Genomic DNA, 14813 nt, shown 5'->3' on the forward strand with positions numbered 1-14813 from the left:
AATAACCTGCCGAAATTGTTTTCTAATTAAACATGCCGGTTTATTGGAACGATGATTGTGTTATGTGTATATAGTATATAGTGTATGTGTATATAGTACTAGATGTGAGGGTACAATCCCCATTGCGATCATCGCCGAAAATCTCTGGGTTCAGGAGACTTCTGGCTAAGTTTGAATCCCGTAAGTAACAGTGACTTGAGATGTATCCCTTAAGTTTACTTAACTTAAATTATAAGCAAGTTTGTTTCATTATGGATGCGATGCGTTAAGGCACTGCACATGGGCGGCGTTATCACTTAACCTGGTGAGCCTGCCCGTTTGCCCGCTGTTATAAAAAAATATAGCCTTTGTTATGTTGCTTTTCTGGCGTATTTTATAATACACAAAAAGTTAAGGTTTATACATCAGTCACGGACAAGATTCTGTCTTCTTTGAAATGCAGAGAAACAAATAACTATTTGTTTTTTACATACGTCCATTCACCCTCTCAGATTTGTTCTCTATTCCCAGATCGTCTTCTATCTTTGGCTAATAAGTTCGACTGCCTTTAGTCCACACATTTCTAAATTGTTTCGATTTGAATTATTGATAGTTTAATGATATTTCTCTTTATGTATAGCTCATGTTTTAAAAGTAAACTTTATTTTTAACCCCTTACGCTATAGACGTATATAAACTTATTTGTTATTTCTAACAGGATCATGATGGTATGGTGACAATAACAGAAGTATTGGTCAGTATAGACATGCCCAAGGCCGGAAATACTAAAGAGATTTTTGGGCTCCAGACCAGGGCCCCATGGATATAAACTGAAAAGTATGCGATATTTAAAATTACAAAGAAATCAGAAATTAAAAAAAAAATCATTCATAAGGTATATTATAATACCTGAGATCAATCAAGCCATGTGTGATGCACGTCTATGTAACGGAACGGGGAATTCCCCGTCGCTTGTTTTCGGTTGGTGTATTTTTTCGCGGGTCATAGGTTTTTGCTATTACGGGAGTCTTACCCGTAATTGCCCAGAGCCCGATAAATTCACGATCCACCCATGGGCATAACTGTCAAGTCTAATGGTAAGAACGAATCCCAGTTATTGCCTTATACATTTTCATTTTTGATGATGGTTACAAAAAAAGATCCATATTACTCGTAAATAACTGTCGCAAGAGCTGCGTTCAAACTTGCCATTTTTCACTCTGGTAGTGCGGGTTCGAACCCTAGCTGTACAGGGATTATACGGAATTAACTTTATCAAGAGCTGTGGATTTGGTAAAATATAATATTTTGGTTGTGTAGATTTCAGAATACAATCAAAGCTTAATTTACGCAAATGGAATTTCCGTACTCATTTACATATTATGCAAACCAAAATAATTAATATCGGATTTGTATACATATTTTGTGTATATGTGATTTATAAAGATGAATCCTTTATAAGATAAAAGTGGCCTTTTCCATGTCGCAACTAATCACCGGTTCCAGGGCGTCGGTTTCCGTTTCCGGTCGCCGGATATGACGCCATCTAATGAGTACTTTTATCCAATTCGACTGCCACTATGTATCCTGTAAGCTATCACTCTACTCATGGGTAATGTATAAGAACTATGTTATTAACGTTTCATCCTTTTATGTTATATTTGAAGTGCGTTTCGTGATTTTTTGATCGTGAACTCTTTTATCTTAAATCATATGTTAACTCCGCAATGTAATTCCGATATGTGTTGAATTGTTGTTAGGTCAACCTTAACCAAATAATTTACCCAATTGTACCTACTGAAGTTCTCTCCATTTTTAATTCTAGAATATAATTTGCAAGAAATAATAAAAATGTATTGATTTAATAATTTATAAAAACAGCATCTTGACAATCGCAGAAATAGAAAATCATTACACCTCATGGAATATGTTATTAGTAATGGACACATCAACAGGAGCAGTAGTACATAAATTACGTTACGTTAAACGCGTATTTGGATAACGCCGATACGCTAGCACATGCTTTGATATTAAAATGAAGATAGGCTGGTCATCTTACACTATACCTTACCAATAGATGCACATTATAGACAAAACAATAGAAGGGACCACCCCGGCAACAAAGAGTGGGTAGGCCAATGATTTGATGAAAATAGCTAGACTACTGGCAGTATTGGCAAAGATACAGACTTCTCGAAAGGGTTAATGGAGGCCCCTGTAGATATGGACCCTTCTTGGGTAAAAGTAAAGCCTATCAACACTACAAACATCATTTAAATTTATTTTTTAATAACATATATTTTAGAATGGTAAATTACTGTCTTTTTTCATGATATAACTGAATTTGTTATATTCACCAACAATTAAAATGGCCGAGTAGCTATGGCTAGTAGTACAGTTGTAGTGTGAGAATAGAATTTATTTTATTGGTGATTATCTGTTTATTTATATTGAAATTGGGATAGTATTTTGCTTGTGCAATTTATTTCCTTGTAACTTAGAAATAATAAATCTACAAATTTGATAACTTCATTAAAATATCACCACAGCATTCTAGATCTATTTAAAGCAGGTTTGAGCACCACCACTGTGTGGAACCAATGTAGTATTTTCGAATATTTTTGGCAACGCATTCGCGAGTTCCCTATGGCATCGAAAGTGTCTATGTGTATAGTGTTTGTTCTATTAAAAAAAAAAAATTTAAAACATATTAATTAATTAGTACGATAACGTCCGGTCAATTAAAACAATTATACAAAATTGCTACGCGCGTAGCACTATACGAACGCTACGAAGAAGCATGACTAGCAGTTATTCTGAAATTAAAGCTTATAAAGAGCGTTCCTTGAAAAAAAACTCTTAAAGGATATTTTTTGAAATTCACAAACGAAAATTAATGGATAAGATCTTATACGTGATTTTTTTTAATTTGACTGTGTGATTCTTCCTTGTGATATCTTTTAACACCAAAAATATTTGGTCCTGTTCAAAAGGCAAAGAACAAGTGACTTTTTCTAATTTAACCTGTTAGATTGACTACTACAATATTATTATGAGTATCCTTTGGTATAAATTATATATATATATATATAATGGTATAATAGTATAATAATAATGAGACATTCAGTATACAATGTCTCATTATAAAATATTAAATATAAACTTACAATATTATAATATATTTCCCAGGCCAAGGCTATATCGTGTATAAGTTAAGTCATCCACAGAGAATAATATCAATGTTATCATTGGTCCAGTGGTTATAAGGGGTGGCGAATGTGTTCAGTGAGCTGTGTGCCATTTGAGTCCACGACGTGGAAACATCGACCAATCTTCCGTATACCGCGGTATTTAGGACAGATCTGTACAATACCATCGCAGTTTGCTCTTAGGTTACACCTAACCTTAACACCTAAATTTAGTTATAAGAGTTTTAGTTTAGTTTTTTTCTATGATATATAAAACTTTTTTTATATTTTTATTTTACTTGTGTATATATAATGCATATAATAGACAGCATGTTGGCTTCAGCGTGCGACTCTCATCCCTGAGGTCATAGGTTCTATCCCCGGCTGTGCACCAATGGGCTTTTTTTTCTATGTGCGCATTTAACATTAGCTCGAACGGTACATTATACTCAAAAAAGTCGACGGCGTGCGGCAGCCACCGAAGGTTGTACCTTATTGCCTATTACAAATAATCATGAAACAGATACAAAAATCTGAAGCCCAGACCTAAAAAGGTTGTAGCGCCATTGATTTATGTATTTTATATATATAATAGAGCTCGCACCAATGTTTTAGGTACGTCTATTTTTGTCGAAACACAATTTTCTTTGGTTGTCTTAATAATAAAAAAATCACATATGAAATAAATGATTTTTATCTTTTAATAGATTATCAGATAGTACTGAAAATTATTTTTGTGATTGATAGTTTATTTAAGATAAACAAAAGGACCCTTTAAAATAGTTTGTACGGCGAAAGTTTTGTTGGTTCAACAATCAACAGCGGTGAACGTTTAAACTTCGGAAACTATAAACAATATCGGGGCTTCAACTAAACAAATAATTGTCTAATAACAAACGCTTATATTATTATATTACGCAGGGATTACGTAGTCAGAACACTAGAATGGCGAAAGAATACTTAATATAATAATATTGGTATATTAATATTGGTAAAGATTTAAAGGTAGAAAAATGTGTACATGTACTAGTATACACACGTAAGAAGTAAAACTTCTTTATAACCTTATTTTTCGAAAAATTATCTATATACACAAATAATACAATTATTTAATTTTACCTTATTACTACTAAGATTTATTATAGAATTTCATTAATTGTAATAGAATTATTACTATCATTGTTATCGTTATCATATATTTTTATTATCAATGACTTCGAATCTCTTGGAATCAACCGTGGCAGGGACAAAAAAAGATGGCGCGTAACGGAATAATGTGACGCGCAATCGAAAAATGTGACGGTATTTTTTTCCAACGTCGATAAAGAAGTTTCACTTCAATAAATAGAAAATGTTTCACTGAAGACGTCAGAATGGAAGTCCCGACAAGGTAATGAGATGGGCGTGGCCACGCGGACTAACGAATGGGTGGACATGATTGATCGGTCTTATATCTGTTTGTGATACGCTTATTAAACACGAACGGATATTGTACACCAAATATTATGATCCATCAACAATTTGTGGCTTTAAACGGTGAAGTAATAGTTTTATTTTTGACAGCTCTATTAAGAAAAGTTATACATGTAGGTGTAATATAACTTCATTTTGGTTAATAATGACAAATAATAACTGTGTTACAACTGCCACGAAGGTTGTATAGTTTTATAATATTATATTATAGCTCGTTTATATTAAATGGATAAAATGGACTAAGAATAACTATGTTACAACTGCCACGAAGGTTGTATAGTTTTATAATATTATATTATAGTTCGCTTATATTAAACTACAGTTATCCTAGATTAGGAATTAAATTGTCCTAGTATGCTTCCTAGCATAGGACAGACAGTTTTTAGCATCGCTGCTCTTCTTAAATGGGAACCATACTTTATTAGCCTCTACCCATCTAGAATAATAATATATATGTCAAAATAACTATAATGTCAAAATTAAATAAACTATTTGTTTACTTTTGACATTATACAAAACTTCCGGCGTTATTTGCGGGAGAATATTATGATTCTCTTGTTACGGAACTCGCGAGACTCGTCACGCCACAGTTCTGCTGTCATCAGAACAAACTTTTGGGACTTTCCCAGCCGTTTGAAGATACTAAAGTTGTTAAAATTGAAGCCTGAGTAGTTCGTTAATAATGTCCTCCGTTTGATCCTAATCCGGCTGGAGATAAAGCCCTTGTATCCAGGGGGTCTTTCTCAATAGTAGTTTTCTCTTGTATCCAGGGGCAGTGTGCCTTAGAGTAGAATGACACCTCCATTCTACTCTAAGGCAGTGTAAGTTCTCAGTAACTTCAGTGACACCATCCGTTACAAGGACTTGCAAATTTTTATACGGTTTGCGTGTGTCCCAGAAGTATCAGTGCGACCATTTTAGCTCTTTCAATATAAACAATAGCTTTGATATATAACAGATTGACAGGTTAGGTTGGGATATTAATGTTCAACTCATTTTCAGCAGTCAGGAAAAATTTTGTATTAAAAAAGCAATCATCTGTCATGTTATATCACGTTTATTCAAGCGACGTTACATTCACACAAATTATGATAATCGGCTCAGCGGAGCTGCTAACATTCAAATACAGATTTCATAAAAATATTCAACGAAAATCAACGAACGATTTGTACCGCGTTCCTGGGTTAATTGCGAGTGAAATTGAAAAAAAGTATATATAAAGGTACATATATTTTTAAAAGATATATGTCATTTCATTTGCCTAGAAAAAGTTGATTGAAGCTTCTCTATATTGAGGTCTCTGTTAGGTCTCACAATAACACCTTTAGGTATTTTGTAGGTTCTACAGAGGGTAGTGTACAAGTTATTAATTCTACAAAGATATTTTTCTTTGTCGCTTAGCATTTGTTTCGTAGAAATTTAGAAGGAATATCTGTGCCTCCAAGGATCATACCCAGATCAGATTGGAGACTTTGCTCTAAGTATCTAGTACGTCGAGAACGTTATGGATTATTACATACGGGACCCTTACTTGGTGTAGGCAGTAAAGTTAGATGAGCCAATATAAACTTTTTGCAAGGTTTTACAGTGCAATTTCGATCCCACATTACTATTTTCATCTCAGCGCAAGTGTGACGTAGGCATAAGTGGTATTTCTTTGTTTTTACAAGATTTCATAATCGAAGCTTAAATCAGCCTAAGTTATGATTTAAAAAAAATCAACCAAATCAAAATTTAAAAAAAATATTGGTAACACTACACATTAAAAACTTTTTTCTTTCTAGCGTGTTACTGAGAGTTCAGCTGCAAAACGTTTATGAAGGTTGACAGATCAAATATTTAATTTATTCAAATTGTGAATTAGAATTAGCAAATAGTATATTAATATGCTAATATTTTTTGAATTCCTACAACGACAATGCTTGCAAAAGCCAGACAGCGTTTTAATTTGAAAACAACTCTACGAGCACACTTACGAAACTAAACAAACATTTGTGTTTGACACATCGCACTCTGTTGCACTTGCTCATTACATTAATTAAATAGTACTATCATTATACGTTTTTTTACGTAAAACTTTCCAACATAATATTTTCGTTCAAGTTTTTGTCGCGTCAAATTTTAGTGTTCATAGTAGTGCAAATACAAAAATGTTAGCCAAAATTGCGAGAGATTTTTTAAAATAAATAAATATGTAAATTCGTGTACCGCACGTGGGTGAGGAAAATCCGTCCTGCAATAATTTTGTACTTTTAGATGTTTCTCTTACTAAGATTTTGACGAATTTTTATTCATCCTCATTACTAAACGGCTTAAATATTGGAGTCTTTCCTTTAACTTCGCAGTATTTTGTCCTCTTGGAGTAGAAAATCTGGGCCGTGGAGTTCACAGGCGCTAATATTGATTTAAGTTGGCACCTGGTAGATAGTACTGGTGATCCCTGAGCTGATGCTTTCCTGGCTCGAAATTCTGCCTGCAGTACACAGGAACCAAACTTTTTAACTTAGTTTTCTATTTATTTATAAATACTTATATATTTCGATTATTATTATACTATGTAAGATAAGAATATTGTAAAAACTAAGTTATATTAACCTCATATTGCAATACTATATATAGAGTATATATAGACACAAGTCATTGCGGCGCGGAGGACTTACTACCTGCCTGCCTAAAAGGAAAAATAATCAAAGACACGAGGATACCCGTGACCGAGGATTATGAGGATAATTAGTTCTTTTATTTTCGCAAATGTGTATAAAGAAAAATACAATTTCGTTTTATTGTCAAAATTAAAGTAATAATTTCAAAAGATTTCTTTAAGTGTAATAATTAAACTCGTTTAAGTTCAGAAACATAATCTTTAATAATCGTTCAAGTATAAGTAAACCCTAATATTAAAGTATATAGAAGCTTATATTAGCAGAAATTTTCTTTCATAAATAAAATAATGTTTGTATGAAAGTTTCTTATTATTCTTACAGTTTCACTAAATTTCTTATAAATCGATCTCATTTTACAACTGATTACAATATACAAACTTTACTGCGTTCAAAGTTTCGAATGAATCCCCGACTTAGACGTAATTTAAATTTTCTAAGTCTAATTACTTTTATTTCGACAACTTTTTGAGATAGCTCCTATTTGGAGAGGTTTAATTAATTTGAATTCTTATACCTTTAGAGGGGATTTTATCTTTCTCTGTTCTTTTATGGTTTACTTTAACAGCTATAAACGTGTATATTTTTTCTCGTTAATGTTCTGATAGAAAATAGGCGAATGGCGAAACAAACAACGTATGTCTCACTCACGACGTTCTCATAGATGATGCTGTAATCTTATGTAATAATAGTTTTTGTCTTATATTGTCTATAACACAATCGCCGAGGAATCAGTCACCCACGTAGTCCTAGAATGCGTGGCTATCGCTTCCGCAGCCCAGGAATCTGAGCTTCTGTCAGGTGCTAGGCTGGCTGTATTAGCAGGATTTTACGCATAACGGGCCAAATGGCCGGCTGAGTGTAGAAACTGAGTCCGCACTACATACTTAACACAATCCTGTAAGTTATGCTAAAATGTCCGCGATCGTTACACAAATGTCTCTTAATAAAAGGCCATTTTTTATTATTATTATATTTACCCTCCCAAAAGACGTGATATATTTTTGTACAACCTGAACAATATCCAATCAAGGAACGATTTAAGTATTTTCCTATTTTCCTTTCATAAATCACTTAAGGCTTTCTTAATTTTCCTTTTAGCGTGAAAATCGCGTAACAAACATATCAATTGACGATCGCATCGATCACCGAGTTCTAATTGCCAGTGGTGTTGCCCGTTTTGACATTAATAGCCTCATTTATTTAAATACTCAAGAGGGTACTTAAATAGGAGAGCTTTAAAGGGACGGTAAGTCTATACAAGTCGTAAAGCATCAGTGCACGTCGTAAGTGCTATGGATCGTAAATTTTATTATTAAAAATGGTCAATTTACCGGCGTTTTAGTGGCGGCGTATGAGTTAATAATAATAACAAAGCCGTTTTCTGTTTCCATATCCTTTAATTTCCATTTTAAATGATGTTAGTATTTACTTATAGTTGTACTTATAGTTGGGTCTCCTCCACCCTTGTCCAGACTCTATTTTGCAAATAGTCCTCTTGCTATTTCCATCAAGTCATCAGACCACCTGGTTTTTGGCCTGCCCATTCGTTTGCCGGTTAAGCAATTCCATCTATTGTCAAGGTGCCGTGTTACATGACCAGGCGTTTGACTTACTAAATTTATTTGCAAAATGTAAGGATTAAAAACAGCTTGCTTGAAAAACACATATGTTTTTGTTTCTTCCAAGACGACCTTACTTTGTGAATTGAGTTTTGTAAAAATTACTTTCTTTCCGTAACATACAAATCTGATTATATTATTTCCCTACGAATTTGTTATAACTATTATTTTGAAGAAAAAGTATTCTAGAAATAAAATTAAAATCATTTATAGACAGTTAAAATGATTCTTCGTTGAATTGTCAATTGTCAATTACGGTTCACAGATCCACAATACACTGGATATTATAATGTCATAGTTAAATCATTAAACGCGGTGTTTTCCCATCCTACTTTTAAGTACAGGTATGTATACGCTCTAAAAGTATGCAAAGTGTTCAAACGCCATTCCAGTAATTTCCGAATCTTCAATATTACAAAAATCGTTCGAGCGTAATTATTTAAACGTCCAAAATCCAATCTGGCTGGTATTAGCTGGCTTTTCGACCGTTAAAACGTTTGAGTGAAGGGTTCATCCTTTTCTCTAAAAACTGTTTGAACGTTGAAGCTTTTAAATATGTTAAACGACGGCGCAGCGGTAGGCATATCTACCTTCATACCACTAACCATGACATCAGAGTACAAATTACTAAAGAAGTTTATCATTTTATGTTGAAAATATTCAAATACATAATTAAAAATTGATAAATAATTAAAACAAATTTTGAAAGTTTGGTCCCTGTGGCAGTGTACCTTGCTGGCAGCATCTTCTCGCTGTATAGCGATGCTAATTCGTCAAGCCTTTTGGGGTCACCATCACTATCTACCAGACGGTAATTTTAATGTATTAGGCGCCTTAGCACTTGAACCCGCCTTAGTTCTCCAAAGGGAACAAAATTTCTGAACTCTAGAATTATAATTATGTGATACATAGGTTGGGCTGGACTAATTAGTGGTGTGAATTGCAAAATTTATTCGTATATATGAATAAATTTAAAATATGTATATTTCATATATCAATAAATTTTTAATTACTAGGATATACGTTGCGCATATGGTGGCAAGGCACAGCCTGAAACTTTGATTTCCGGCAAACAAATTCTAGACTGAAGCACTATCAACGAAGCCGCATGTGTGCTTTCACTATTTATTTACATAGGAAGGCTTAAAGTCGATAATAAAAAAGCTTATGTTAACAGACCTTTGGCGTGTTTGAGTGGTGACGAGCGACAGCAGAATGGGCACGGCGTGTAGCTCTGTAGTGGAGGCGCCGTAGGGCTCCGCCCAGCCGCTCTGGGGATTCCTCGCCGCGGGCAACCGTCATACTGTCACCTGGGATTATCACTATGATTATTTCCAGACACTCGAAACGCAGTGCGTGCTCAGCACCGACATGTCTCTAATAAACGCGTAAAATAGTGATCTTGAGGTAAATAAAGTATTTAACGTATAACTTTTATTTATTTATAAAAAAACAAAATCCTGGCCTAATAGGTGAACCTAATTCGACAAGAATTCCAACCAATGAAAAAAAAATTACACACAATTATACATTAGATATTAATTATGAAAATTACATACTACGAACTAACAAATAATACATGAAAGGATACACCTATAAGTAGGTATATAACTATTGTAACGATATCTGAGTCAAACCTTATATATGGAAAATGCTCAAACTAATAATTTTTCACAAAAGCCACTACGACACGGTGATATAGCAGTTTCGCATAGTAAGCGAGTGATTAAGCACTTTCTAATGAAGTAGAAAAAGAGTTTACTGACAAAAACAGTTTGTCACAAAACGTTAACTATTAGGGATCAATTTGTTATTCCTACCTACCACGGACTTATCAATGGCTATATTTAGACGATAAGGTCTGCTCGGCCTTTAATTCAATTTTTATAATTTTTCTTATTCTATATATTATATTGATTCTATTATATTATATTACTATTATATTCATTCTTTACAAGTCTAAATTCTGTGAATTAAGATGCCTTATTTATAAAATTCAGTCTAAGTTATAAATATTAAACAATATTTTTAACTTGGACTGATTTATAGTAATTTTATGAGAAATTCAATAAAAACCTCTTTCCTTAAAAGCTGCCAACCTACTCGGGAAATGTAGGTGTCTATGGGTTGCGTCACCTATATTCGCTGACATACCGTTTGTGAAACAAAATAATAAAATATGTTCACTCTCATTGCATTCTTTCAACTAATATACTCTGTTGTCTCTTTCTGTCAAATTATATTAAAGCTGTGAAGAAAAGAGTCGTGTAATATAAGTCTCAAGTTCCGGTATAGTGTGAATGCAGATATTGTAAGGAAATTCTAGGACAATTTAGACGCACTTGAGAAGGGCTAGGTCATGAGCACGTGCGAGCGTAAATGCATAAAGCGTGACAAAGCAGGTGAGACGTTTACTCGTGGAGAAATCCTGAGTGATTTAATATGAAAACAATAACAATTTCATAGTAAGAAACAACCAATTCACGTCAATATGCTAAGTATGGACTTACTCAAGTTGAAAATTCTTTATAAACATTATTTCTTTATAAGTAATCTTTCAGCTATACTTATTAAAAAAGAAAATACTTAGACATCCAACGCCAAAACAGTTTACATTGTTAAACAAAATACGAAAGTTATTTTGTACTTAATACATAAAAAGAAAACTGAAATTAAACATTAAACTAACGATAACTTAATAATTTACAGAATTAATTAAATTGTTACTACTGCTAAATAAAGATCATAATTATTGAAACATGTCGCTGATATAAATTCTAATGTTATAATTGTATATATAAAAAAACAGATGGCTTTTTAATACAATGTGAACTAATATTCAGTTCATTATAACAATTCGAAGATCCCTCTGAATAATAGAACACGTTCGGACACAAAAAAACGTTAAACATGTCTGGACGTGCACAGATTACATGAAGCAAACATATATTGACAGTTTTATACGCAAGTCTCTCATAATAAAAATAAAAATGTGTTTATTCATTTGACATGTTCATTATAATGTGTATAGCTTTGGGGACCCTTTTAATTAAAGAAAATTCCGGTGTCAGGGTTCCCAGCACTTACATAACAAATTAAATAGTGAATTCAAAAATCACGCATTTTAATGCATGAGAGTGAAAGAGTGAGTTTGTGAGTGCGTGAGTGAATGAATATTCTACGTCTATTACGCGTAAGCTGTGTTCATAAGCCAGCCCTTTAATCATATTTTTAGATTGCGGTGAGCGGGTAGATATTATATTAAAAAAATATATATATTTCTCAACAAACTTTTGGGTAAGAAATTGTAAGATATTTGTGTATTCCCAGAAGGAATGCAGATTATAATTAATATGGAAATTTTTGGTAAGGAGAATTTCAATGGCAATTAAACTGTCGTGGAAAGAACACTAATCAATGACATTTAAGGCTAATATCGTGGTTATTTGGTTGGTAGTCCCTTAGGTATGCCCTAGAGCTTATACTGCGGGTCAAGCACACTAAATATCTGAACCATATAATTAGTATTCAAAAGTTTGTTTTGAATACTTATTATATATTATTACTATTATATGTTTGTTTAATTCATAAGTTCATGCGTGTACATGCTACATGCATGAACTTATACTGTGTTTAATTCATAAGTTTATGCATGTAGCATGTACATGCATGAACTTATGAATTAAACAATCAAATCTACAAGAAAAACTTAACATGTTAAAATGGGAATGTAATGATATTACCTGCGGCAAGTTCAGGGGAGGGCCTAGAAGATTGGATTTTGGGAGATTGGTTGCGCCCATCCGCCTGCAACAAAAACTTACGTTATCTGTATGTTTATATATTTATATATGTTTATTGCGTGCTTAGCCTTTGTTAGTTTTGGCCATAAGTTTCAATAAGTCAAGTGAAGCATGGTGTTTCAATGTTATTTTTTTTATTATAAAACGATATGTATGCTTAAAGATACAAGAAAATATGACGTCATAAATGTAACATACATATACAATTATAATAGAAACTTCAAACTAGCAAGAAAACAGCAAAAAACTAAAGTTAAACTTAACATAAACCTGATATGTGCGTAATAGACAAAATTTGATTCATGATTTTATGTATTGCATTGCAATTCATGAATCCGTGAGATTAGCTTTTTTGTTTATTTTTATTATTATTTTAGATTAATGTTGGTGATAGTATAATTTTGTATAACATTTGGTTTTGCACTTCTTGCACTTGCCTCGAAGAGATCGCTTGTAAAGTGTAAATAAATAAATAATAATAAAAATGTGTGCGTGTACTAGTGTACACACGTAAGAAGTAAAACTTCTTTACGACCTTATTTTTCGAAAAATGATCTACTATATGCAACTTTACAGATATTGGTTAAATAAAGTTAAATTAGATAAAGTTTAACAAAAGGCTTTTATTTTCATAGACATGAATACAAATAATACAATTATTTCATTTTACCTTATTACTACTAAGATTATTACAGAATTTCATTGATTGTAGTAGAATCATTACTATCATTGTTATCGTTATTATATATTTTTGTTATTAATGGCTACGAATCTCTTCGAATCAACCGTGGTAGGAACAAGAAAAAGGTGGCCCGTAACGGAAAAAAATGTGACGGTATTTTTTTTTCCAACGCCGATACAGAAGTTTCACTTCAATAATTATTTTGTTTTGTTACATACATAAGTATTCATAAGAAAACGTAATTTTAATTTATTTATGTTCTCTAGTAACAATCTATACTACTGTGGTGCGCGTTTAGAAACGTAAAATTAAGATTAAACCACTTGAAAGATTTAAATATGAGAAAAGCCAAAAAAAATTTGCTCATTTGATGTTAAGTTATAGTGACCTAGTGACACTCAGATTGCCAGAAGTGCATTGCTGGCCTTTTAAGAATTGGTACCCTCTTTTCTTGAAGGACCCTAAATATGAATTGGTTCAATAATACTTCAGTGGGCAGCTGGTTCCACATAGTAGGTGATGTGTTGAAAAACTTCCTTGAGAAACGCTCAGTATTGGAACGACGGAGGTGATACGGATGTATTTTGTATTCTGCTTTGACTCCGATAATCTCCTCTGAACACTCCATGGTAAATGCGGTAGAAGATGCAGAAAGACCCCACATCTCTACGCAACGCCAACCTCTACGGATCAAGTTATTTTCATGTGAGTTATACGATTATTGAATGGAATAAAAATTTCGATACCAAATTCATAGCATGAAAAACTACTATCTTAAAAGCAATGTATCGAAACCAATTCTATAATATTGTTACGTTTTCGTGTTATTACAGAAATACGAATAGTAAATGCTTCTAACCCCCAAAGGGTTAATGTTATCGTTCCCATACAAGGGCGTAGGAATGTTTATAATAAACGATAACGATAACAACGATTTAATTTGATACCTATATCACAGTAACGTCAAATCAATTATCTTTATTTAGAATTATAGTTAAATGATTGCATATATTTTAATGATTTATGGTTTTTGTAGTTATCTCTTAGTAGAATAACACCAGAGCTAATCACCAGGGATATCACTTAATTTGACCCAAATTTAGCTTCGCTATCTCTACCCAAAGTAACATTGGTATTGATAGAAAGGTAATAGCCGAAATTGAAGCCTTCAGGCCCTTGAGGCCAAAATGTACTATCAAAATGGTATCAAACCATTGTATAACAGCTATAATTGCTTATAATAAACGAGATTTTTTTTATGTTAGCCTAAGAACTTTTCAGTCCAACTATTAGTTTGGTAGAATATGTCATTAGGACATTGATTATAAGTAATTTAATAGAACTGCTTAAAATAAATTTACGTAAATCATATATTTACATGAAACATTTCATAAATAATTCTTACA

General features: G+C 32.7%; 1 protein-coding gene across 1 annotated transcript in view; it reads right to left on the bottom strand.

Annotated features, from left to right (window-relative positions):
- Positions 1–12701, bottom strand: part of LOC123707815 — a 72178-nt gene extending 59477 nt beyond the window's left edge. Inside the window, exons 1-2 of the mRNA XM_045658164.1 lie at positions 12666–12701; positions 10102–10232 (exon numbers count right to left, since the gene is read on the bottom strand). Coding sequence (XP_045514120.1) covers positions 10102–10224 — 123 coding nt within the window. The 5' untranslated portion in view covers positions 10225–10232; positions 12666–12701. The remainder of the gene's footprint in view (positions 1–10101; positions 10233–12665) is intronic.
- Between the last annotated feature and the right edge of the window lie 2112 nt (positions 12702–14813).

Source organism: Pieris brassicae, chromosome 3 (genome assembly GCF_905147105.1).
Source record: "Pieris brassicae chromosome 3, ilPieBrab1.1, whole genome shotgun sequence".
NCBI classification, from domain to species: domain Eukaryota; kingdom Metazoa; phylum Arthropoda; class Insecta; order Lepidoptera; family Pieridae; genus Pieris; species Pieris brassicae.